The following is a 20,620-nucleotide window of genomic DNA, read 5'->3' as shown; positions in this document are numbered from 1 at the left end:
ATGGCTAAGCTCTCTTCTCACAAAATATAGGGAGGGCTTTCCCAGACTATCACAGATCTGTGCCACCTAAGCTACGTGCAGGCATTGTGTGAGAGATGTTGCTCAGCACAGACTAAAGCTGTTCTGGGGCCATGCTCATGAATAAGCGGCGTGGAGAAGTAAGTGCCAGTGCAAAGCCCGTGCCCTGGCCCTACTCAGTTTGCAGCAGGGGTGAAGCCTACAAACCAAGTCAAGTTCACTGCTACCATCCAGTGGGGCCAGGAGTGACAAGGATCACAACAGCAGGCAGCCGTGACCTGACTATGTGTATTCCCTGAGATTTTGACATTTCCAAACCCCAAAGCCTGGTAGCAGTGCAGCTTGCATAGCACACTCACACAGTCACATTTTTTCTCCCAAATTAGGACATAAAAGATTTCTGAAAAAACTTGAAAATTCTTCTAAATTATGTTTCCAAGCCAGGTTTAAAAGTCACATTAAGCTTTATATAAACTCTGTTAGCAGATACATCTAGCTCTCCTCAGCAGAGATCTTTGCTAGATCATGTACATCTATTTGTACACATCAAAATGACACGCGCAAAGAAGTTCAAAGCAGGGATAAAATTGGATAAACTGATACCATACACAAAAAAACCCCAAAGTGGTCTGTCCTCCTTTCCTAGCAAATACCTTATTGGGTGGCTTTATTAGCTGAACAAAAGACCTGCTGTATCTTCTGCAAAACATTTAACTTTCGTATTCCTAACACTCTGCAGCTCTCTATTTAGTGTGAGCACTGCATGGGTTTCAGTGACCGCAGGTTCTAGACACAAAGAGAAGTCTCAACCACGTACCACAGTTGTCTTCGTCGGCCCGATTCCCGCAGTCATCCTCACCATTACAGTGAAGTTGTTGGGGCAAACACTTTGTGATATTGCCACATGGAAAGTAGCCCAGGGGGCACCTGACCCCAACTCCAGAAACAGGATCTTCCAAAGAGTCCTGGATGACTAAATAGAAACAGAAGGAACATGCCTACTTTAAGATGCGTTCTTAATGTTTAAAGGTCTTTGAGATTATGCTTTTATAAATACTCATTTGCATTTGAATGTGAATATCAAGCGATAAATACATTTAGCTCATTGGACGTGCAATTACAATAGTATATTAAGTACTTGTTAACTTGGCAAAAAACATTTATATCGTCAGCTAATTAAAATTTGCTTTGATATAAAGCAACCAGGTAATTCCCCCCCATGCGTCCTAGTAATAAGATGGAAATGCTAATCATACAAGACAAATGACCTAAGGCCACTATTTAAAAGGATTATTTCTCTTTGCACTAGAAATTAATTTATTATAGCAATATACCAGATAAGCCATGCAGATACGGGTTATATTAATTTGTGCTGAAATTTTAGACCCAGATAGATAAGTCCCTTTATACAAAGTCAGAATTATGTATTTTCAAATGTATTCTAATTTTAAAGCAATTACTAGATGTAAACTGATCAAGCATCAAAGAACAAGGAAAGTAAGATCAAATCTATGATGTGGTTTTGCTGAAGAATGAGTAAGACCACATAAAGGTGCCATTATGAATCCTTTGGAAGAGTTGTCAGCCTGGTCCGAAAAATTTGGAGATATTATTCAGAGTCTATCAGTCTGACGCTTAGATGCACAGATGCTGATGTTAAGCTCATACTTTATAGGAAGTAATTTCACAGAATACAGGGACTTCATGCAAGCAGTTCTGAGGGGAAAGGTAGAGGGGAGCTAATGAGGGACAGCCAGGGCATCTGAAGGACTCTATCTGTCTTCTGCTCCTCAGTTCTATGTACTACAGAGGCTCCAGTTACCCACATTTGCAGATGCATGATGCCTTACCAGTCCCTCCAGTGCACCTGAGGGACAAATTCTGCCACCACCACTTTTTCCAGGGTAAGCACAACTGATCTATGGCTTTTGCAACGGATTGCAGGGTGCCAACTCAGATTTCTTCTTGTACAAGATCAACTTCTTCCCAGGAGCATACTATGGAGAGGGTTTTAAATTACTCCAGAATGAGATTTGTTCAGTCTCCAATATATCAGAAATGGAGAAAAGCATCATCAGCACAGAATATTACCTAGTGCTCTTTGCGCTCTCAAAGCTTCAGTAAGCCTACCCAGTGAAGTACCATTCTGCAAAGGACCGTTAATTTAATTTTTGAAGTACTTTCCAAAAGGAATATCACTTCCTCATTATAGTTAGCATTTGACTTAGCGGATGTTGTCACACACACACACAAAAAAAAAAAAGACAAAAATTCCAAGAAAATTTATATTTTAAATTTCGTTGCTGTCTTAGAACACTTGAAATACTCTATACAAACTTCATTAACTGTGATGAGATGCTTGTTCAGATGTAAATTGCCACTTCTGAAACATGCAATTATTTCTCCAACGTATTTTCATAAGACAAAGTATAAATCTTTTATGTAACTTTCTCAGATTAAAGAGGAATATGTTTTTACATAACATCTGGTTTTTGTCCTCATTTTTCTCCTGGACTAAGGGAATCACCTGAAATTGAATCAAGTACTTGAGATTGATAAGAAATCTCTTCTGGGAGAACTTTCACATGTTAAATCCTTGCAATGTTTACAACTGTGGAAAATTGAAATGTAGGAGCAGTATCTAGAGGAAACTGAGGTAAATGTTCTGTTATTCCCATATACTCATGATTATCTTTGCTGTCAGAAGTGTCCTGCATAGAAAGTCATACAGTCCAGCTAACAATCACTGTGTGATTTTGAAAAGTTGATTTGCTTTTATCCACAACTGTATAACCTATGCAATTGCTCAAAGAGACATTTGCCTAAGATTCTTATCCCCTTTACATATAGGTACCAAAAATAAGCCTATATTCTAATCCCAGGGTGAATTTACACTTGCATATTGTTCATAAACTTCTCTGCTGTTCTGTGCTTGTATTCAGAACATTATGTTTAACTGTTCCACCCAAAAACAAGTAGCAAAACAAACCAAAACAAAATCTTATGTAGACATAGCATTAAGCAAACAGAATATGTGTAGTACTCAGTGTCTAAAGTCTCTTGCTGCAAAAAGATAGAAATCACAGACAACTGAGGCTCCCTTCAGTGCAGCTATCTGTCATAATCTGAGTAACTACTGAAACACCTGGTAAAAGACAACAATATGGAAAAATTAAACATAAATGAAAAAAAAGAAACCAAACAACCCCCTACATTTTGTCAAGCTTTTTACCCTACACACAGGAGGCATATTCAGAATGAGCTGAATTTTGTGATTAAAAGGGCTGATCACCATGCAGTTTAAATTTCAGATGATGGCATTTATCTTCTCACTGTATCATTCAATGGATTTTCATAGCATTTTCCAGAAATTATTACTAATTAGTCAAATAGTATTAATCCCTGAACTAATTACTGAATTTACTGTCACAGTTTAGAAATCATTCTTTGTGAAAGAGTACATAATCCCTCACTGTGTATAATGTTTTGAATTCTCTGTAAATTTATAGCCTTTATGATATCTATTCTGAATCTCTGCATTACTCATTTTGTGCTGTCAGATTACCCCGGCATGTAAATATCTGCCTGGGAAAGAAGATAACAAGGCATCAACACTTAACAACTTCATCCTAGTCGAATCATTGAAAGCACTGGTCTTTGTCCATCGACTTGTTAACATGACTTTGTGCAAAAAAAGACAGAAGTTTGGATCCTGCAGGTTGCGTGAGATTTATGAATGGAAAATCCCCCAACCCTCTGAGGAAATATTTGGCAAAGCTGACAAAGGTAGACAGGAGATAATACAGCAAAATCCATTGTAAAATGCTAGATAATATTCAAACAATTCTCTTTTGGATTAAGGAAATTAAAACAGTGTCTTTTATGTGAGGAAAATATATAAAGAAAGCACTGCAACAACAGCAACAAAAAAAAAATGCTTCTTATTTTGCAAACACAAACTTTACTGACACTGGAGTTTATCATGCCAAGATAATGATCTATCATGCTATCTTTGTGATGCAGTATTAAAGGTGTTGACTTTTCTACCTGTTATTGATTTTCCACTCTCAAAAAATTGAACGACTCTTCTAGTATCTTGTTTCATTGTCTATTTTTTTTAACAGCTGGATGACTTCCTGATAGAATAGCTCTAAAAAAGCATTGATTAATGATTATTTCATCATGTCATGTCACTGGCTGTTTCACATTGGTGTTAAATCAAGAAAAAGAAAAATGTTATTTTGTACTCCTTTTATTAATCCATAGGTTATGTCTCTGTTCCATACACGTATCAAGCTTCAAAGGTACCTCTGTTGGTTTATAGGTTCTCATTCACAGCTTATCCAGGACAGAATATCTCAGCTTTGCTTCTTACCACCAAACTAGCATTGTAAAAGTACAAGACCCCCTATTATACGGAAGCAGTACCATCAGAAAACCATATAAACAATCTACTTGAACCCTAATATGACTTGATTAATATAAATTATTTCTGATTTATAATTAGTAAGTTTGGGCCAATATTGTTATCTTACACAGAAAAAAACCTGACGCCTTTCAGAAATATGGCAAACAGACTGATAAATAAAGGAAGACTAAAAATTTTTGAACTGTGTATAAAGAATTTAGCTACAAAGGTAGAAACTAGAGAAAAGGTTGAATTTAGGACAGATTTGTTTAGGTCTCAGTTATGAAGATGAAAAGTATAAATCTGTGACAGACTTGATTATGGCAGAAGGTTTGCTTTTACAGATACTCCAAGTAAAAAAAAAATTCTCTTCTTCTGTATAACTCATACAGAAAATGATCTGCCATCTGGTGACACAGAGATAATTTCACACATTTCAGCTATACTGCAACAGCAAATTTCTTTTTCCTTATAATGATCAAAGTAAATATTAAAATATTTGCAATGTTTCTAGAACAAATAGAAAAGAAATAGGTAAACTAGTATCAGTCCAAATGGCAAAAACACAAACATCTTTCTGACAAGATGTTTTCCATCTCAATACAGAATAATGTTCTACCCAGTAAGGCATGTTCTTGATTCTGCAAATTAAGTATTTTTGACTATCATGTACTTAGGGCTCCCCTCCATCCCCTGATTCTCCTCAAACTTTCAAAAAGAAAAAGAATTCATGTCATACACCTTATAAGCTTGTTCAGACCTGCTGCTTCGAGGCACTTATTGCTAAGGCAGACATCTGTGATCTTTCCTCTAGCTTGAAGAAAGTGGATGACTCTTTTCCTGCTAGACTTTAAAATATAAGACTAGTTTACCACTGCTTTCCTTTTTTAAAGGAATAAGCAAGAGTTGGGTGGTCATCTAGTATAAGATGGCAAGGCTCTGTCCTCTGTTGCATGGATGCAGAGTCACTAGGGAAAGAACATGACAGCCCCTCTTTAAGCTCTCATAAAATGATATCAAAAGAGGGACCACATTTGGGAAAGCCTAGAACAAGATATTCCCAGGAGAACATGGCTTTCCTTCCAGCTAAATTGATTCATGAAGCTCACCGTTTTTGTGCATTCTTTGAAAATGGCACAAAATTTTGAAAACAGAGATTGGGTCACAAATGCTGTTTGAGGAACCAAATAAGGGACATGTGCACTAGAAGAACACAAACTTAACACAGTTACTTGTAGCTTCCGTAAAACAAGTGAATATGACTCTGTAATGGGAACAATACTGGGCTGATTAGACAGAGTCATAAGCAATTAAACTAATGAAAGCAACATTACTCATTGCTTGGTACTTGCTAGTCACACCAGTCTCAGCTGTATTTGATATAGGTTCAAATAAGGGTATATCATAATATCAGGAAAATATCTTTGTATTTTCAAAAATTTGAATTGCATGAAAACCCATTGCCATGAGTCCGAAATGACTCTCAAATTCCTTCAGCCAAATAAGCTAACATGTTTTTCTTCACTCTGAGTAAATTATCAGTTTAAAAGTACTGGGTCTGAGGAAATCCAACTGTTTTTAAAAAGGAGTCCTTAGATAACAGGGACCAAGGAATGATCATGGTACTGAAGAATCCACCCTGTACTTACCATGATGGAAAGTTATTTTACCTACAAAAGCCCAAGTTTTTCAAAGAGACCAATGCAAATTTATCAAATGGTGGGACATTTCCCACCCTCCCATAACTTATTTTAGTTGCTGTACTTCTAGAGGCAGTGGGAAATGGGCTAGAGAAAGAGAAGACTGAAAATATTAATTTGAAATGCTTGTTTTGAAACAGAATGTTTTCTTCAACTGAAAGAGAAAGAATCAACAGAGAAAACATTAAAGTTGAAATTGGTTTTGCCTGTCATTTTTGTGCTAGCCTGAATACTTCAAGATGACAGTCAATTAAAAAAAATTCCTCTTTGCTGAAAGGTATTTGAAGGGCATGTGAACTGGATTTGAAAAACCTTTAGTGTAATACAGAGGAGGAGACCTCATAGGCCTGTAACCTTTATTTTCAAAGATAAATCATCAGAACAAGGCTATAAAACAAGTTTATAACTATGAATTCCTTTAACTTAAAAGATGGTTGATTAATGATTGACAAAGAATAGTAGTGACAAGTGGTTGACCAACTCTGATCAGAAGCATTTGAATCATCAAATGGCAGGAAAAAAAAAGTGACATCTTAAAAATACCTTATTTTTTAAAAACAATTTGTTGTCTGAATTTGTCCATAACAATAATATCTAGAAGTGAATGATATTTAGTTCAGTCTTACAGTAATTTTCCTGTTTTCGTTCTGAATTATTCAGCTTCTTCCCACTAAACAAGGGAATTTTGGAGCAATTTATGATAGAGACTATCATAATCTCTATCATAAAATAGAGATATCTCATGAAGATAGTCCAGTGTATTTCACAGAATCGTAGAATGCTTTGGGTTGGAAGGGACCTTTAGAGCTCATCCAGCCCAACCCCCCTGCAGTGAGCAGGGACAGCTTTAACTGGATCAGGTTGCTCACAGCCCCGTCCAACCTGACCTGGAATGTTGCCAGGGATGGGGCCTGCACCGCCTCTCTGGGCAACCTGTTCCAGTGCTTCACCACTCTCATTGGAAAAAATTTCTTCCTTATGTCGAGTCTAAATCTACCCTCCTTTACTTTAAAACCATTATTCCTTGTCCTGTCACAACGGGCCTTGCTAAAAAGATTGTCCCCATCTTTCCTGTAGGCCCCCTTTAAGTACTGGAAGGTCACAATAAGGTCTCCCTCCAGCCTTCTCCAACAACCCCAACTCTCTCAGCCTGGCCTTGCAGGAGAGGTGCTCCAGCCCTCGGATCATTTTTGTGGCCCTCCTCTGGACCCGCTCCAGCAGGTCCATGTCCTTCTTGTGCTGAGGGCCCCAGAGGTGGACACAGTACTCCAGGTGGGGTCTCACCAGAGCAGAGCAGAGGGGCAGAATCCCCTCCCTCGACCTGCTGGCCACGCTTCTTGTGATGCAGCCCAGGATACGGTTGGCTTTCTGGGCTGCAAGCGCACATTGTTGGCTCATGTCCAGCTTTTCATCCACCAGTACCTCCCGAATTTCAGAATAGAAATATGAAGTTAACCTTTGCATGCTTTTATTTAACTTATTACAGTTTTATCAGTGGGAATGCATTTTTTTTTTTTTTTCCTCCAAGCATGTAATTTTATAAAGACTCTCCTAAACCTGATATTTCTTTTAGGAAAAGCTTTCTAGTGATTGCTGTCAATATGTAATGGGAATCCCATACTATTAAAATTATTTTTATTAACATTTAAAAACTGTCCATAAATGACATATTGAAAATAGATTCTAGTTTCATACAAGAATAAAAAACAGTTTATGCACTTGAACTTCAATGCTGTTAATGTACGTGTTTGGAGTAACCCCTTGGGCAAAATTTGTAGACCAAAATAGACCTTGCTCTAGTAGCAATAGATACATTAATCCCTGAGGCAAAGCATCAGTGGTTTAATAGATTTAAACATCTGTACAGGATCCCCACAGGAGTATAATTAAACTGTTATGACTACATTGCCTTTTCTGTGATTTGCTCCTGTCTTCCTTTGCTAATTGTTCATCCCTGATGTCTATAGCATTTTCTAAATATCTGTATAGCATATGCATCATGTTTGTAATTTTAGATTTTATTGGGTGCAAGTGACACAGTGGTGTTTATTCAGAATGCCAAATGGCTGTGACAGCTTCATTTCTAGCAATTTTTTGTATTTTGGCTGTTGTTCTTGCAAACAGAATTACATTTTCAGTTTTATTGCATTACATTTATCTTTAGTAGACCATATTAGATGTCATTCTAGGAATACATAGTACGTGAACTACACACGTAAGTTTATGACTGACTATATAAAATGTTTGTTTTCATTAAACACAATACATTGCAAAGGATTTTAGCACAAAAGATACATATATTATGACTGTCTATATTGCATGCCAGTCTGGTCATTATCTTGGATTTTAATTTCATATAGTACCTTTAAGTCTTGCTGTGGGTTTCACAATGCTTTCATTTCAGAAGAATTTCCAAAGCAGAAAATTTTTACTACCTTTTTGAAAATATAGACTCCAATCTCATAACAAAATTACTGAAGTTATTTGTCAGTTATGCCACAGGTAATTCAGTCTAATTAATCCAGCTATAGTGCTGGAAGATCCTCTTTGTATAACTGCCAGATAAATCCACTCCAGGGCCAGAAACTGGCAGTAGAGCAATTCAGACTGGTCACGTGGCACCTTGCCAGAGGATTTGGCTCTTACACCATTTATTAATTTGTCTTTTTGTTCTGCTTACACAGAACTTAGAATAAAAAGATTTTGATGCACAGAAAGAGCTGAAAGAGATAATATTTTTTGAAAAAGCCCCAGTATGTAGTATAATGAATTTTATCTGGAAACTCAAATTTTGTAGGGCATTCCCAGAGGATGAGGATTCCGCACAACATCTAAAAAGACACAAATTAATGAGCAGAGCCAAACCTTTCTGTCACTCCACTTCCCCTTTTCTTCCTCTCCCCAAATACACTGAATTTAAATGATATCTGACCATTATTTCTGTTTAGAAATAATTTCTATCTCTGTATTCTGACATGACTTCCAGTAGAAAATACATCAAGGTAGGCTTTCCTTTGCCCTAGTGTTGTTCCGCATTGGTGTAACTCCTTTGATTTCACTAATCTCTTTTTCACAGTGGTGCGATATCAAGTCTAAAGTTGGACACATGAAACGTTAGGGTTTTGTTTGGGTGGCGTTAGATATAGAACAAAAATGAAGGCACCAACGTAAACATGTTAAATACACGGTGCTAGTCAGTACCATCCCACCTGAAAGGCCCAGAAAGGCAATGGCTACCCATCAAAATCAAGGAAAACTCCCCTTCCAGGATCTGATTCTTCCTCATAACCACTGAGGAGTGTGCTTGGGCTGGCTCTTTGAGCCCCAAAGATAAAAGAAATCTGTTTCAAATAATCATTTTTTTTTCCTCCTTTAAAGCACCACATTGGTAAGAGTTAATGATTTAAAGACATGTGTTTAAAAGGAAAAAAAAGATCTTGCGTTAAAAAAAAAAAAAATCTCTGAAGCTTCACACCAGGAATGGCATTTTTGATGTTTTGTAATCCCAGGGAAAAAAGTGTCTTATATAGCAGTGTTTGCCATGTATCTTATGTTTATTTTCCTATCTCATAACATGCTTAGTGGTAAGCTAATAAAGTTGGGTCTTGTTTTTGGTTTTTTTTTTTTTTTTTTAACTCTGTTGGGTTTGTTTGGTTTTTTTTTTTTAAACTCTGAGCAATCAAATAATTTAAAATGTACTTTAGCCAAGAGGATCAAGGACAGCTGGTTGTCAATAAATTAACATCCCTCAAGCAACAGTCATTCACCTCATCTGGATCACCAGCATTCTGAATTTAAATACATAATGACAGTAAGTAGAGATTACCGTAAAGAAGTTCACTTCAGACTTGTTGCTTTGCATAAGTTAACCCAGTCAGCCATATGTAAAGTAAGCAAAAGTGAAACTAAATTATTTAGTTAAAACTAAATTATTTAAATTAGACAAAACCAGACATTTGTAATACATCTCTTCAGTTTCCATAAAGAAAAGGGAGATTTAAGTGACTTTCATGACACAACATCATATACAGGAGAGGAGTTTGTGTACATGTGCATTCATGCATGGAAGTAAAAAGAAATCCAGGAGATGAGAAAGTACTTGTAGCAAAGCCCTAAGAGAAAGCTGCAATGAAAAAGGGAATGAAATTAGAAAGGCAACGAACAGGGAAATTACTTGCTGATATACTAATTATATGATGTTCTAAGAATACATTTTCTGTAAATGAGCAGAATAGCAAAGAATTGCATGACTATTATTAACTTCTCTTCATAACAGAAAACAATCTAAAAGATCATAACACTTTGCTTAAATTTTCTTAGGTCAAAAAGGGCAAAATTATCTTCCTTTTTTTCTTCCCCCGTGCCTGTGTCTCCTCCTCCCCCCCCAACTAAAAATTGCCTGACTTAGCTGTAACTTCTTTCATACCAGCTTTGGTATGCTCTTGTGATGGGGGGGAGATGGGGAGAGGACTGGTAGAATGAACATCTTGCAACACTGATGAGAGACAAATAGATTTGAGAACAGCCAGCCCGACGACAGGCTGAGGAAAAGAACCTGAAGGGGTCCAGTGGGAGATTTTATTTTCTCTTTCTCCATCTTCTTTTGTTCTTTAGTCTTTTAGTTTGCTACAGAGTCACTTGAACTAAGCAAGCCGCATATCAGCCACAATTTCAGAAGCCACAATATTTTTCCTCCTCTCCCAAGTAACACAATCTTAAATAAATCTTCGTAAAATACTCTCAGGTAAGCTTTTCCTATCTGACTCCAGAGAGAGAAATGGAAAAAAGTGTTTTGGGAGCCCTACACAAAGTATTTGAAATATGAAACATAATCTGTTTTTTTCATTCATTGTGCCTTTTATAAAGGCTAAAGGGATTTTAATGATAGTTCTCACTATGGAACTAAGCCAGCATAACTTAAAATGAAGCTCTGAAGCATACTTAAGATTAATTTTGTAACAATAAAAATATATTATTTCTTGGTGAGCCTGAGACAGGATTATCTGATATATTTATTTATTCACATACTTTTGTTACTAAGAACCATTTATAACTATTAAGAATTTAAATTTAATATAGAACTACAAGTTCAGATTTGGGAGGTTGCTGTGCCCTATAAATCTATAAGATTCCACCCTCCTGAAGTATTATAAAAATGGAATCCTTTGTTCTGTTCTGAAGTGAAACAATTTGAAAGTATTTTGGAGACTTTGTCCTCTAAGAGCTCACGGGACTATTTTCTGAAAAATCAATTTGCAGACACTGTGCTTAAATAAACGCATTATTATTGGACTCTGACTCATGAATATTTGATTAAATTTTAAAATCACAGGTTTTCTAATCTCTACTATATTTTACTATGAGTGAACATAACTCACCACTATAAATAGTGACACTCCAGTTAAAGTGCCATAAAACAGAAATTATCTCAAGCTAATAGAATTTCTGACTTTCTTAAAGTGAATAATGTTAGCTTGTTGAACCATGATCAGACACATCTGGCTTATTTCTTCTTTTGCAGGTTATATAAAAATGTGCATGCAGATTAAGATTTATACATTTTAATATCATAACTTTTAGAGTTTATACAATTGTTAATGCACACAAAGAAAAGTTGCACTAGCAACATATAGGTGTAAGTTATATGGATATTAATTTTTCCCAACCAAGTTAGAAAAGATAATAAGAAACTACATTCAGAAGTTTGTCTCCATTTTAGATGCAGTTTGGCTAAACTGTACATTTGCATGGATTACTGATGGATTTCGCCTCCACATAGTCTATAGCTCCTCCTTCTCTTCCTTTCGACCCCAGTCCAGCTAAATCAACACATGATGATGTCCATTCCTGACACTGTTTTCTCGTTGCCAACACAAGCGAAAGCACGCTCTGTGAAACGTCGCTTGAATTAGAGTAGTACTATCATGATCCATCCCTAGCGTGGCACACAAGGCAGGACACATGGCTGGGAGGAGGTGAGGCTTGCTCCAACAGGGATCTGCTGCATCACACTGGTCCTGTGACACCTTTCCGTAAGGTGTTCACCCCACATCTGACTTGCTGACTCAAACAGTGGGCTTTTGGGGGCGAGGCATGCAGAAGAGTGCCTAGAAAAATACAGCCTTGGTCTCAGCGGGGATCGTAAGAGGCTGTTGTGATAGATGTATCATGACAGTGGAAAGGGGACTGAGAAGAGAAAGTATTGGAACGCAGTTTTTGCCACGGCTTTAAAAGTTACATAGCTAAATGCTTTGACAGACATCTCAAATCACACACAACAGGATATGAAAGGACATTTATGATCTAAAGTCAATGTGTCTGTGTACTTTTGTTGTCTATCATATTAAAGACAGTACTTTTTTTTTTTAACTGCAAGATCCTTACTTTATTTGACCTATACAATTATACAATTACCTATAGTCTACCCAGTAAAGATGTATTAAATATTCTTAGCTCCTAATGCTTCCCTACATAAAATGTACATGATGTTGCTAGACATGTCCAGAGAGTAAATCTTAAAATTTCACACCTAAAATGGAGAATTTTTGTTATGATACCTTATTTCAAAGAAGAGTTAATTACTAAACAGTTTTTTGTGTTACCAGACATCACAATCTGGACACTTTTTTTTTTTTTTTTCTGTTATAGATTGAATAAGGCAATTATATCAGGACAACTTATTTGTAACTTACAAGATCACATCCCACTACTTAAAACAGTTGTTGATGTGACTGATTATTCAAAAATAACTGTTAGATTCTCCAAAGCTGCACATCCATAAATACAAGAACTATTTCTCTAGGCAAGCAACCAATCTGGTTAAAAGATGATGCGAAAGCAGTGAGTATGTAAATGAAAGATTAAAAAAAAAAGTCAAATAGTGATAAAAACTAAAAAAGTATAGGTAAAGCATGCTAGAGAAATAATCAGTACTTATTTAAAAATAACTGTTTTTTCTAAAACATATTAAGAAAAAGAAAAACCTAACAAGACTTATAAGTCTTTAGAGTATAGAAAAGCCCAACTATTCAATACCCATTTCTGATATGTAATTGGAAAGAAGAAAGTGGTTGTATTCTTTCTGCTTGATGCTGAAAATCTGTACTGAAGATAAAGCAGCATTTCTAAATGAAAATATTTTCAAACCAGCCATAGGAGGAATTTCAAAGGAATTAGTTGAGAAACACTTTGAAACTAATGTTATTATACAACAGGTTTTGAAATATGAAGAAACTACCAAAAGAACTAGGGGCCTGCAGTATTGTTTTAATACTAGAAAAGAATGAAAATTTCTGAAAACCAGAGTCTATAGTTCCTGGGTAAGACAACATAACAGTTAATTCACATGTTTTAACATGGAATTGAAGACCAGAAAATGACACCAAGGAGTGTATTTTCATGGTAGATGGGCCTTCCTTAATAAACCTCTAAAAATGCAGATCATCTTTGTTGACTGTATTACTATTAACTTCTTCAGACTAATCAAGGCATTTGACCGACAATCACATGGCTTTGAAATTCATTAATACAGTCCCTTTTTTTCCATACAGCGCAAACTTTGGCTTTAACTATGTTGTGGCCAGAACTTAAGTTTCATGAAAGGATGCTGTTCTTAGTAGTTGATTCCAAAGAAGAGCTGGTCTATTGCTCCCTCACCTATTTTTAGATCTCTTTTTTTAATTGCAACTGAAAAACAAAGTAAAACAATAAAAAAAAAAAGTTTCTAAGTAAAAAAAATACCACCATCACCACCTTTCCAAGCACTGTGCCTTTTTCCCCATGTTCAGCACAGCACTAACAGTCAGGTTTGTGATGGGAAGACGACTCCTCTCCCAGGTCAAGTCAGTGCTTTTATTTTCTCTGCAGAGCAGAGGAGAAAGAGGCAATGTTCACCTGCTTTAGCAGACTTCTGCACATCTTCAAGTCTCAGTCACTGTACAGCCTCTGCCACTCTTAGTGCTGTAGTGACACTTGCTCTCCTCTGGAGGAAACAATTACTTGACCGAGAATAAACATTTTGACCGGGATTGCTACAGAGTACACGGGCAGAACACAATGACCTGTGGTATACAGGACTGGGTGATTCAACATCCTCTCTGGATAAACTCTGCTAAGTGATCTCATGTGCACAATTCCCGCATGATCAGGATAACTGCTGCTGGGCTATTCCTGCCTGCTGCCCAGCCACCTTCTAGAATCCCCTGACATCAGGTATACAGGGACAACTTGCCCTCCCAGGGCCAGCTCTTCCCGACAGGACACAGCTGATGGCTCCAGAGACTCATTCAAACCCACATTTTCCCATCAGTTATTCTTCCTGGCATCTGTATTGACTTGTGTGACAGGTCACACAAGTCAGCTGCGTGCTGGATCCTTCATGAGCACTGAGGGCAAACACAGCAGATAGCGAGCATAATATTGTGCATAATATTGTGCATTACTTCTTTACAAAGTCACTTCTTTATGTGCAACATCAGTTATTAGCAGCACACATTCAAATTCTGTCACAGATCTTTAAATCGGATACATTTCTGCAAACACCCTTCCATATAATACTACAGGCATTTTACTCACACTTTGATTAGTCTTCTAATGGATTACTGACACCCCACTGCTTAGTCTACAGTCTAACCACTTACAAGTTACGATATTAAATTCCTCATTAGTGCGGTCATACAGCTCCAATAATTAACTTCCCATTTTTAAGTCCTCACAGATTGCTTAGATTACAGTTTAGAATATGGTATTATTGCTCAGATGGGGAGCTGAGACATTAACATATGTATGGCAAGTGTTTCTGCTAATTTTAGGTTCCTACTTTCAGAATCAGCTTCACAGATTATTTAAAGTACAGTTTTTACAGATTTCAGTGACAGCTGTGAAATGAACACTGCCACATCAGGATGATCAAGCCAAAAAACCTAGAAAACCTGCCATATAATTATTATCCATTTATGCAGCATTTAGAGCACCACTGTCTGGGGCAGGAGTCAGGAACAGAAATCAGTTTTCCACAGCAGAGTTCAGTTGCCTTTATCACACGGCCATCATTTTGTAATCCCCAGCCTCATTCACATTTTATCTTTATCTTCTACAGCAAATGAATAAGGGGTCGCACAGGCAGCACAATTCACTGCATGTTTCCGATTAATTCTTCAAATGCAGTACGCAAAGCACAAGTTTTTGCAGAGCTGTAGCATGAAGAAAACATAGTATGCGCACACAGGACAAATTAAGATTGCATCCTTTGTCTCAATTCCTAAGCACTGAGTTTGCAAAATTAATAACATTCTTTGATATAGGTCCCAGACTAGTATAGATCCCAGACTAGTAAAAGAGGATAGCAGTTTTCCTCCAACATTTCATAGCATGACACCGTGCTGCGTCACTAGTTCAGATCCTTTAGCTTTCCAGATCTTTGGTATTTGAGAGGGTAGAGTGATCCGACAGTGTTAATTACCAGCCTCAGAGCAGAGGAGTTACGCAGGGGGAGACATTTTGCAAGAAGACAGTAAGCAACAGGAAAATCTTGAGCTTCCTTCCCACTTTGTAGCCCAGTGCTCACCCCACCAAGCACAACTCCTTTTTCTGCTCAGTCTCATCTTTTCCTTGCCCTGGCTGCTTACCTCATTTCCATGCTTTCTTGCCTAATCACGACCTGCTTTGCATCCTCTCCTCCCCTTCTGTCTGCATAGGGTCCTAGTTCTGGACTATGGTTCTGGTCTCACCATCCTCTGACTTTATTCTTCAGACACTCCCTTCTCTCAGAGTTCCTTGTCCTTCTCCTTTAATTAATTCACTGTTCCCTGCTGGCTCCCTCTCACACATTCCTTTCATCAGTCTCTACCCCCCCAGACTAATAGCCTTTCTGATTTTCATTTTCCCTTTCCAAGTAGCCTTAGCCTTTTCCCTCAGCCCTCCTGTCCCACCTTCCTCTCCCTTAAGCCCTTGCCTTCAGTGTCCTCGCTCAGCCCTTCCCAATATATTTTCACCTTCTCTTTCTTTCAGACACAACCGATATAACTTCCTGATCCTCTCAGCTTCCTATACCTCCCCGCCTTGAACCAGTCATTTCAAAGTCTGATTTGATGGCTTCAAAGTATAGGACACAGCACCACCAGGAAACTCTTGCCAAGATCACTGGTGACAGTTCCTCTGATGAGTTTCACACTAGTCTCTAGCATCCAGGAACATCCATTAGAGAAGGTTAATTTTTACACTACTACAACTAGGCTTGAACAGATTCATTAGCTCTAGTGGGTTGGCCTGTCAGAGGACTCTCTCTCAGACACGGTGATTTGTAGAGGAATACTGCAGAAGTCTTTATTCATTTGAGAACAGACATTGCTTAATACAAGATTCCCATAACCATTCAACACAGGCATAGTACCAATTCCTCACTTTCTGAAAAACTGAAATGATTTTGGTAAAGTTTTCCTTGTCTTCTTGCTCAAGGTGAAAAAAAGTCCATATTGCATATAAAATTTCAGAGCAAACGGTTCAAGTCTGGTAGAGTTGCTATAAACAGTCAAGACAGATTTGCAAGTTGGGTTGCCCCTCGTACTATTAATGGAGATGTGAAAGCATCCTTGCCCATGCAGCAGTTGCAGGCAGACCAGCCTGTGCAGATGGCAATGATCTAACTTTCAGAGCTTCAGTTTTATATTGTGTAGAATTTTCACTACCCTCTAACTGACATTAGAGGAAATTTTCCTCAGAAAATCTAGTCTTCATCCCTGATTTTCTGTAAAGATATTAAATATTGTTGTACACATAGATACACAAGATGCACATTATTCTTCTAGCCACAGGAAGCCAGTCAGATTAATGCCCAAGTTAAATGAAGGAAGAAATAACCAAAAATTATTGTTACATGATGATTATTTGAGCTTGTGCAAAGGCTGAAGTAATTTCATTTTCCTATTTACAAATCTGGAAAGGATCTTAAAATTTGTTACAAACTATGTAAACAACAGCACTATCTTACAAAATCATAAACTTGCACTTCTCCAAATGATTTGTGGTGGTCTCTTTCCCAGATTTGACAGAAACCATTTGGTATAAGAGATCTTGGCCTTGAAAACAGCTGTCACGTGCATGCAGTACCAGAAGGGTTAACAAGTTTCACATGGTTTTAAGAAAGTTTTCTTTGGCATTTTGAAGTGAGGGAAGGAAAAAAAAAAAAAACAACCCCACAAAGGGAAGAACAGAAAGAAGCGGGCGGGGGAACTGTAGGCACAAGCAGAAATAGGATTGGAAAACTTCAGGTAGAGGCACAGAGCATACAGGGTTAAAATAGTGTCACAACTGTTTTCCACAAGAAGCCTGCCAAATTCCTTTTGGAATTCACTTTGAAGTTTTAGATACTAATGCTCTATCTGTTTTTCTCAATGATTGATAAATGGATTGTTTGAGAGTCTGTGGCTTAGCCAAACTCCAGGAGGACAAAATAGTTTTTGTCCCCAGAAAATAATCAAAGTGACTCTGAAGACACAAATGTGCACTATGGTTGTCGAAGTGATTAGTTGATTATTTTACTAAGAGAGAAGATGTGGCAGCAGCCAGTGCAATGCCAGCCACACACCTAAGTGACCTGCTAGCTTCTCAAGGGGGGCAAGCCACCCAGGCAGACGCTTATCCTGGCTACCCATTCAATGCTGCCATTTCCACAACCAGATTCTGAAATTTACTTTTCTCCATGTTACAACTGATGCTGTTGCACTGGTGAAAACCATGGTGTAGATGCTCCTTTGTTTTTAAAGAGACACTCTACCTGGTATAGTGTATTCCATATAGGAAAGTAGTCAGGCAGCTGCTGAGAGTTGCTGGTGCATAAAAAGCTTAATTATTTGGATTAGTTTGATTATTTGGATTTTGGAAGGAAAGTTTTTCATATAAAAAGATTTAATGAAGAATCTGAAGGAAGAGAGCAAAATAAAGCAGCTATTGGACCAATCTGTGTGCAGCTTTAGCTGTTGAATGGAAAACTAAGCAGACATAGGTTGAATTGATATGGATGGGTCAGGCGAGAGTAGTTTTTGTATGACAGACATTTCTCATTTTACTTTTTAAAGAATTAAGAGCATCTGTGAGTTGTAGAAATTAGGAAAAACAAACACAACAAAACTTTACCACTGAACTTCTAGCAGTCCACAAACCACAAATGCAATTTCTAAGAACAACTATACTTACTTTAGGAGTGTTTGTTTTAATATCAGCTAGCCTAAAGGCTTGAGCAAAGATTAAATTCATTGTGTGGATGAAATCAGCCAACTTGTAGATGTGGTTACGATTCAGATTGCTGGCTAAAGCTCTGAAAGACAGTGAAGCTATGAACTGTGTACTGAGCGAGGTTAGGAGAAGTGGCACTAAACAGGAACCCATTTTGGTGCAAAATAGACCACTAACAGGTGGCAGAGACTCCAGGCATGCACATGCTTTAATCTGTGAGTGCACTGCTTCTCTCTAACAAATCTAGATGAGCCATGTGGTTTTCTTATATGTGTTATAATACGCTATATATGATGAGCCAATAAACACCTTAAAAAGTAATAGCCATCATAACTATTCTGCTAGGACTGTAGTCATTCAGAGTCCTCATCTGCTATCCTATTTTGCAACATGTTTTAATATATTTTGATATGTTTTATAAATTCCACAGCTGAGATGAATTTAACCCAGCAGAAATTATGCCAATAATAATTTACACATCTTGCATGAATGTTTCAACATTTTGCTGTTTTGATATAGAAAACAGTAATGTGAAAGGCTTAATTTGTTTGAAGTCTTTTAGCTTTTATTCTGCATACCTTGAAGTACTACCTTTAAATATTGGATTATTGCTCATGGATAACATGGAGGCACATGAAACTCACAGGCTTTATAAGATCTCATTATCACAGCCTGCTTAATTCCAAATACATTAATGCCACTGTTTTTTTCATGCTTCCATCTCACATATTGTATATTCCTCCAAAACATAATAGAACTTCTTAGAGTTTTTCCATAGATTTAACTAAGCTTTACAACCATAAAAATAACTGTAAGTGGAGCTCCACTTCCCAAACTCCTAACATGGACAACATCTCTTACAAATCTTATATTAAGCAGTATAGTACACACATGTAAACCCCAAAAAGTTTAATATAAAAGCAGGAATGAGAGCAAGCTATTGTTCAATACAGAAGAAGGTGGCAGAATTCAACCTTATGCTCCTATTAGTTTAACAAAGCAGTTGATATTGCAAAGGGTAGCTATTTCATCTACAAACTTAATAAAACATTATTTTAGTATTGACATAGTGCAATAAAAAGCAACTTTTAATGTAAAATTACAACTAAAGAAAACTATAATCATTAGGAAAATCCAACATAGAGATCAGTATCAGCAGCTTCACAGGGACAGCTTTACCCAAGTCGAAAGCAGCACTTACAAACACAGTACTCAAACAGAATGAAGAAGACATTACTAAAGTAAGCAGAAGGTCAGGTGTAACTCCCACCATACTGAAGAGATTTGCACCTGAAGGAAAACGTAAATTTAATTCAGTCTCTATCTTGCATGCTGTATTGCCTACCATGCTGAATCAGAGGGGAAAAATTCCTGATACCTGAACACAATCCAGTTTTTGAGAACTACCAATTCTAGTAGCACTGCACAGTATCACTACAAACTACAGAACTGAGTCTAAAATGTGGATTTCAAGGCATCTGAAATGACTCAGTTCTATATGTACCTTCATTAAATATTTACAGCAAGTATTTATGCAATGTTTAAACTGTTTCTTATTTAATTTCAGCTTATAACTATTAATAGTAACTCTCAAAGCAATAAGTACAAAAATATTTGATCCTTACATGTAGCTAGTAACCTTGAGAGACTGCATTACACTTCGATTCTACCAAAGAATAATTGCCATGAAAAACTGTAAAATAACACCGAGATATCATAGTTTTTTAAAAAATCCACTACTGACGCTTATCAGCTATCTGCATTGCAATGTTCAAAACAAGAAAAAAAAAGCCAGGTACACTTACCTTTGGTACCAATAAGCAAGAAGATATAGAAGCAGCAGTCGGATGTCATATCTGTCCTTCAGCAGTTCAATGAATAAAGTCAATGAACGTTGTCCCTTAAATTGCACACCAGCCAGCGTGTTGCTTGTACGGTCTGCTCTGACAGCTTTCAGCAGAGCATGAAGCAAGCTCCCTTCTCTCCCCTGCCTTCCTCCCTTACTCTCCTTTGCGCTAGGTCTCCCTCTCTCCCCGCTCTCTGGCACACACACGCGTGCAGGCAGGAAAGTTTCTGGGAGCACACCGGCTCCTCAGCCTCTCCCTTACAGGATGGGGTCTGCTCTGCAGCAGGCGAAGGCTGGGATGTGCGTGGACAGGGGTCTGCCCCAAGGAAAGCTGCTGCTGCTGCACAAAAGACAGCCAGGTCCAGAGAACTGTCATCAATAGTCCAATTTTTTTTCCCCTTAATCTTTTTTCTTAAG

General features: G+C 37.5%; 1 protein-coding gene across 1 annotated transcript in view; it reads right to left on the bottom strand.

The window, feature by feature from the left end:
- Positions 1–20,211, bottom strand: part of RXFP1 (relaxin family peptide receptor 1) — a 52,420-nt gene extending 32,209 nt beyond the window's left edge. The window contains exons 1-2 of the mRNA XM_075709492.1: positions 20,163–20,211; positions 836–991 (exon numbers count right to left, since the gene is read on the bottom strand). Coding sequence (XP_075565607.1) covers positions 836–991; positions 20,163–20,211 — 205 coding nt within the window. The remainder of the gene's footprint in view (positions 1–835; positions 992–20,162) is intronic.
- Between the last annotated feature and the right edge of the window lie 409 nt (positions 20,212–20,620).

The sequence above is a fragment of the Pelecanus crispus genome, chromosome 4, assembly GCF_030463565.1.
Source record: "Pelecanus crispus isolate bPelCri1 chromosome 4, bPelCri1.pri, whole genome shotgun sequence".
Taxonomy (NCBI): Eukaryota; Metazoa; Chordata; class Aves; order Pelecaniformes; family Pelecanidae; genus Pelecanus; species Pelecanus crispus.
Note: the sequence above shows the minus strand (reverse complement) of the source record. Positions and strands in the feature narration are given on the sequence as shown.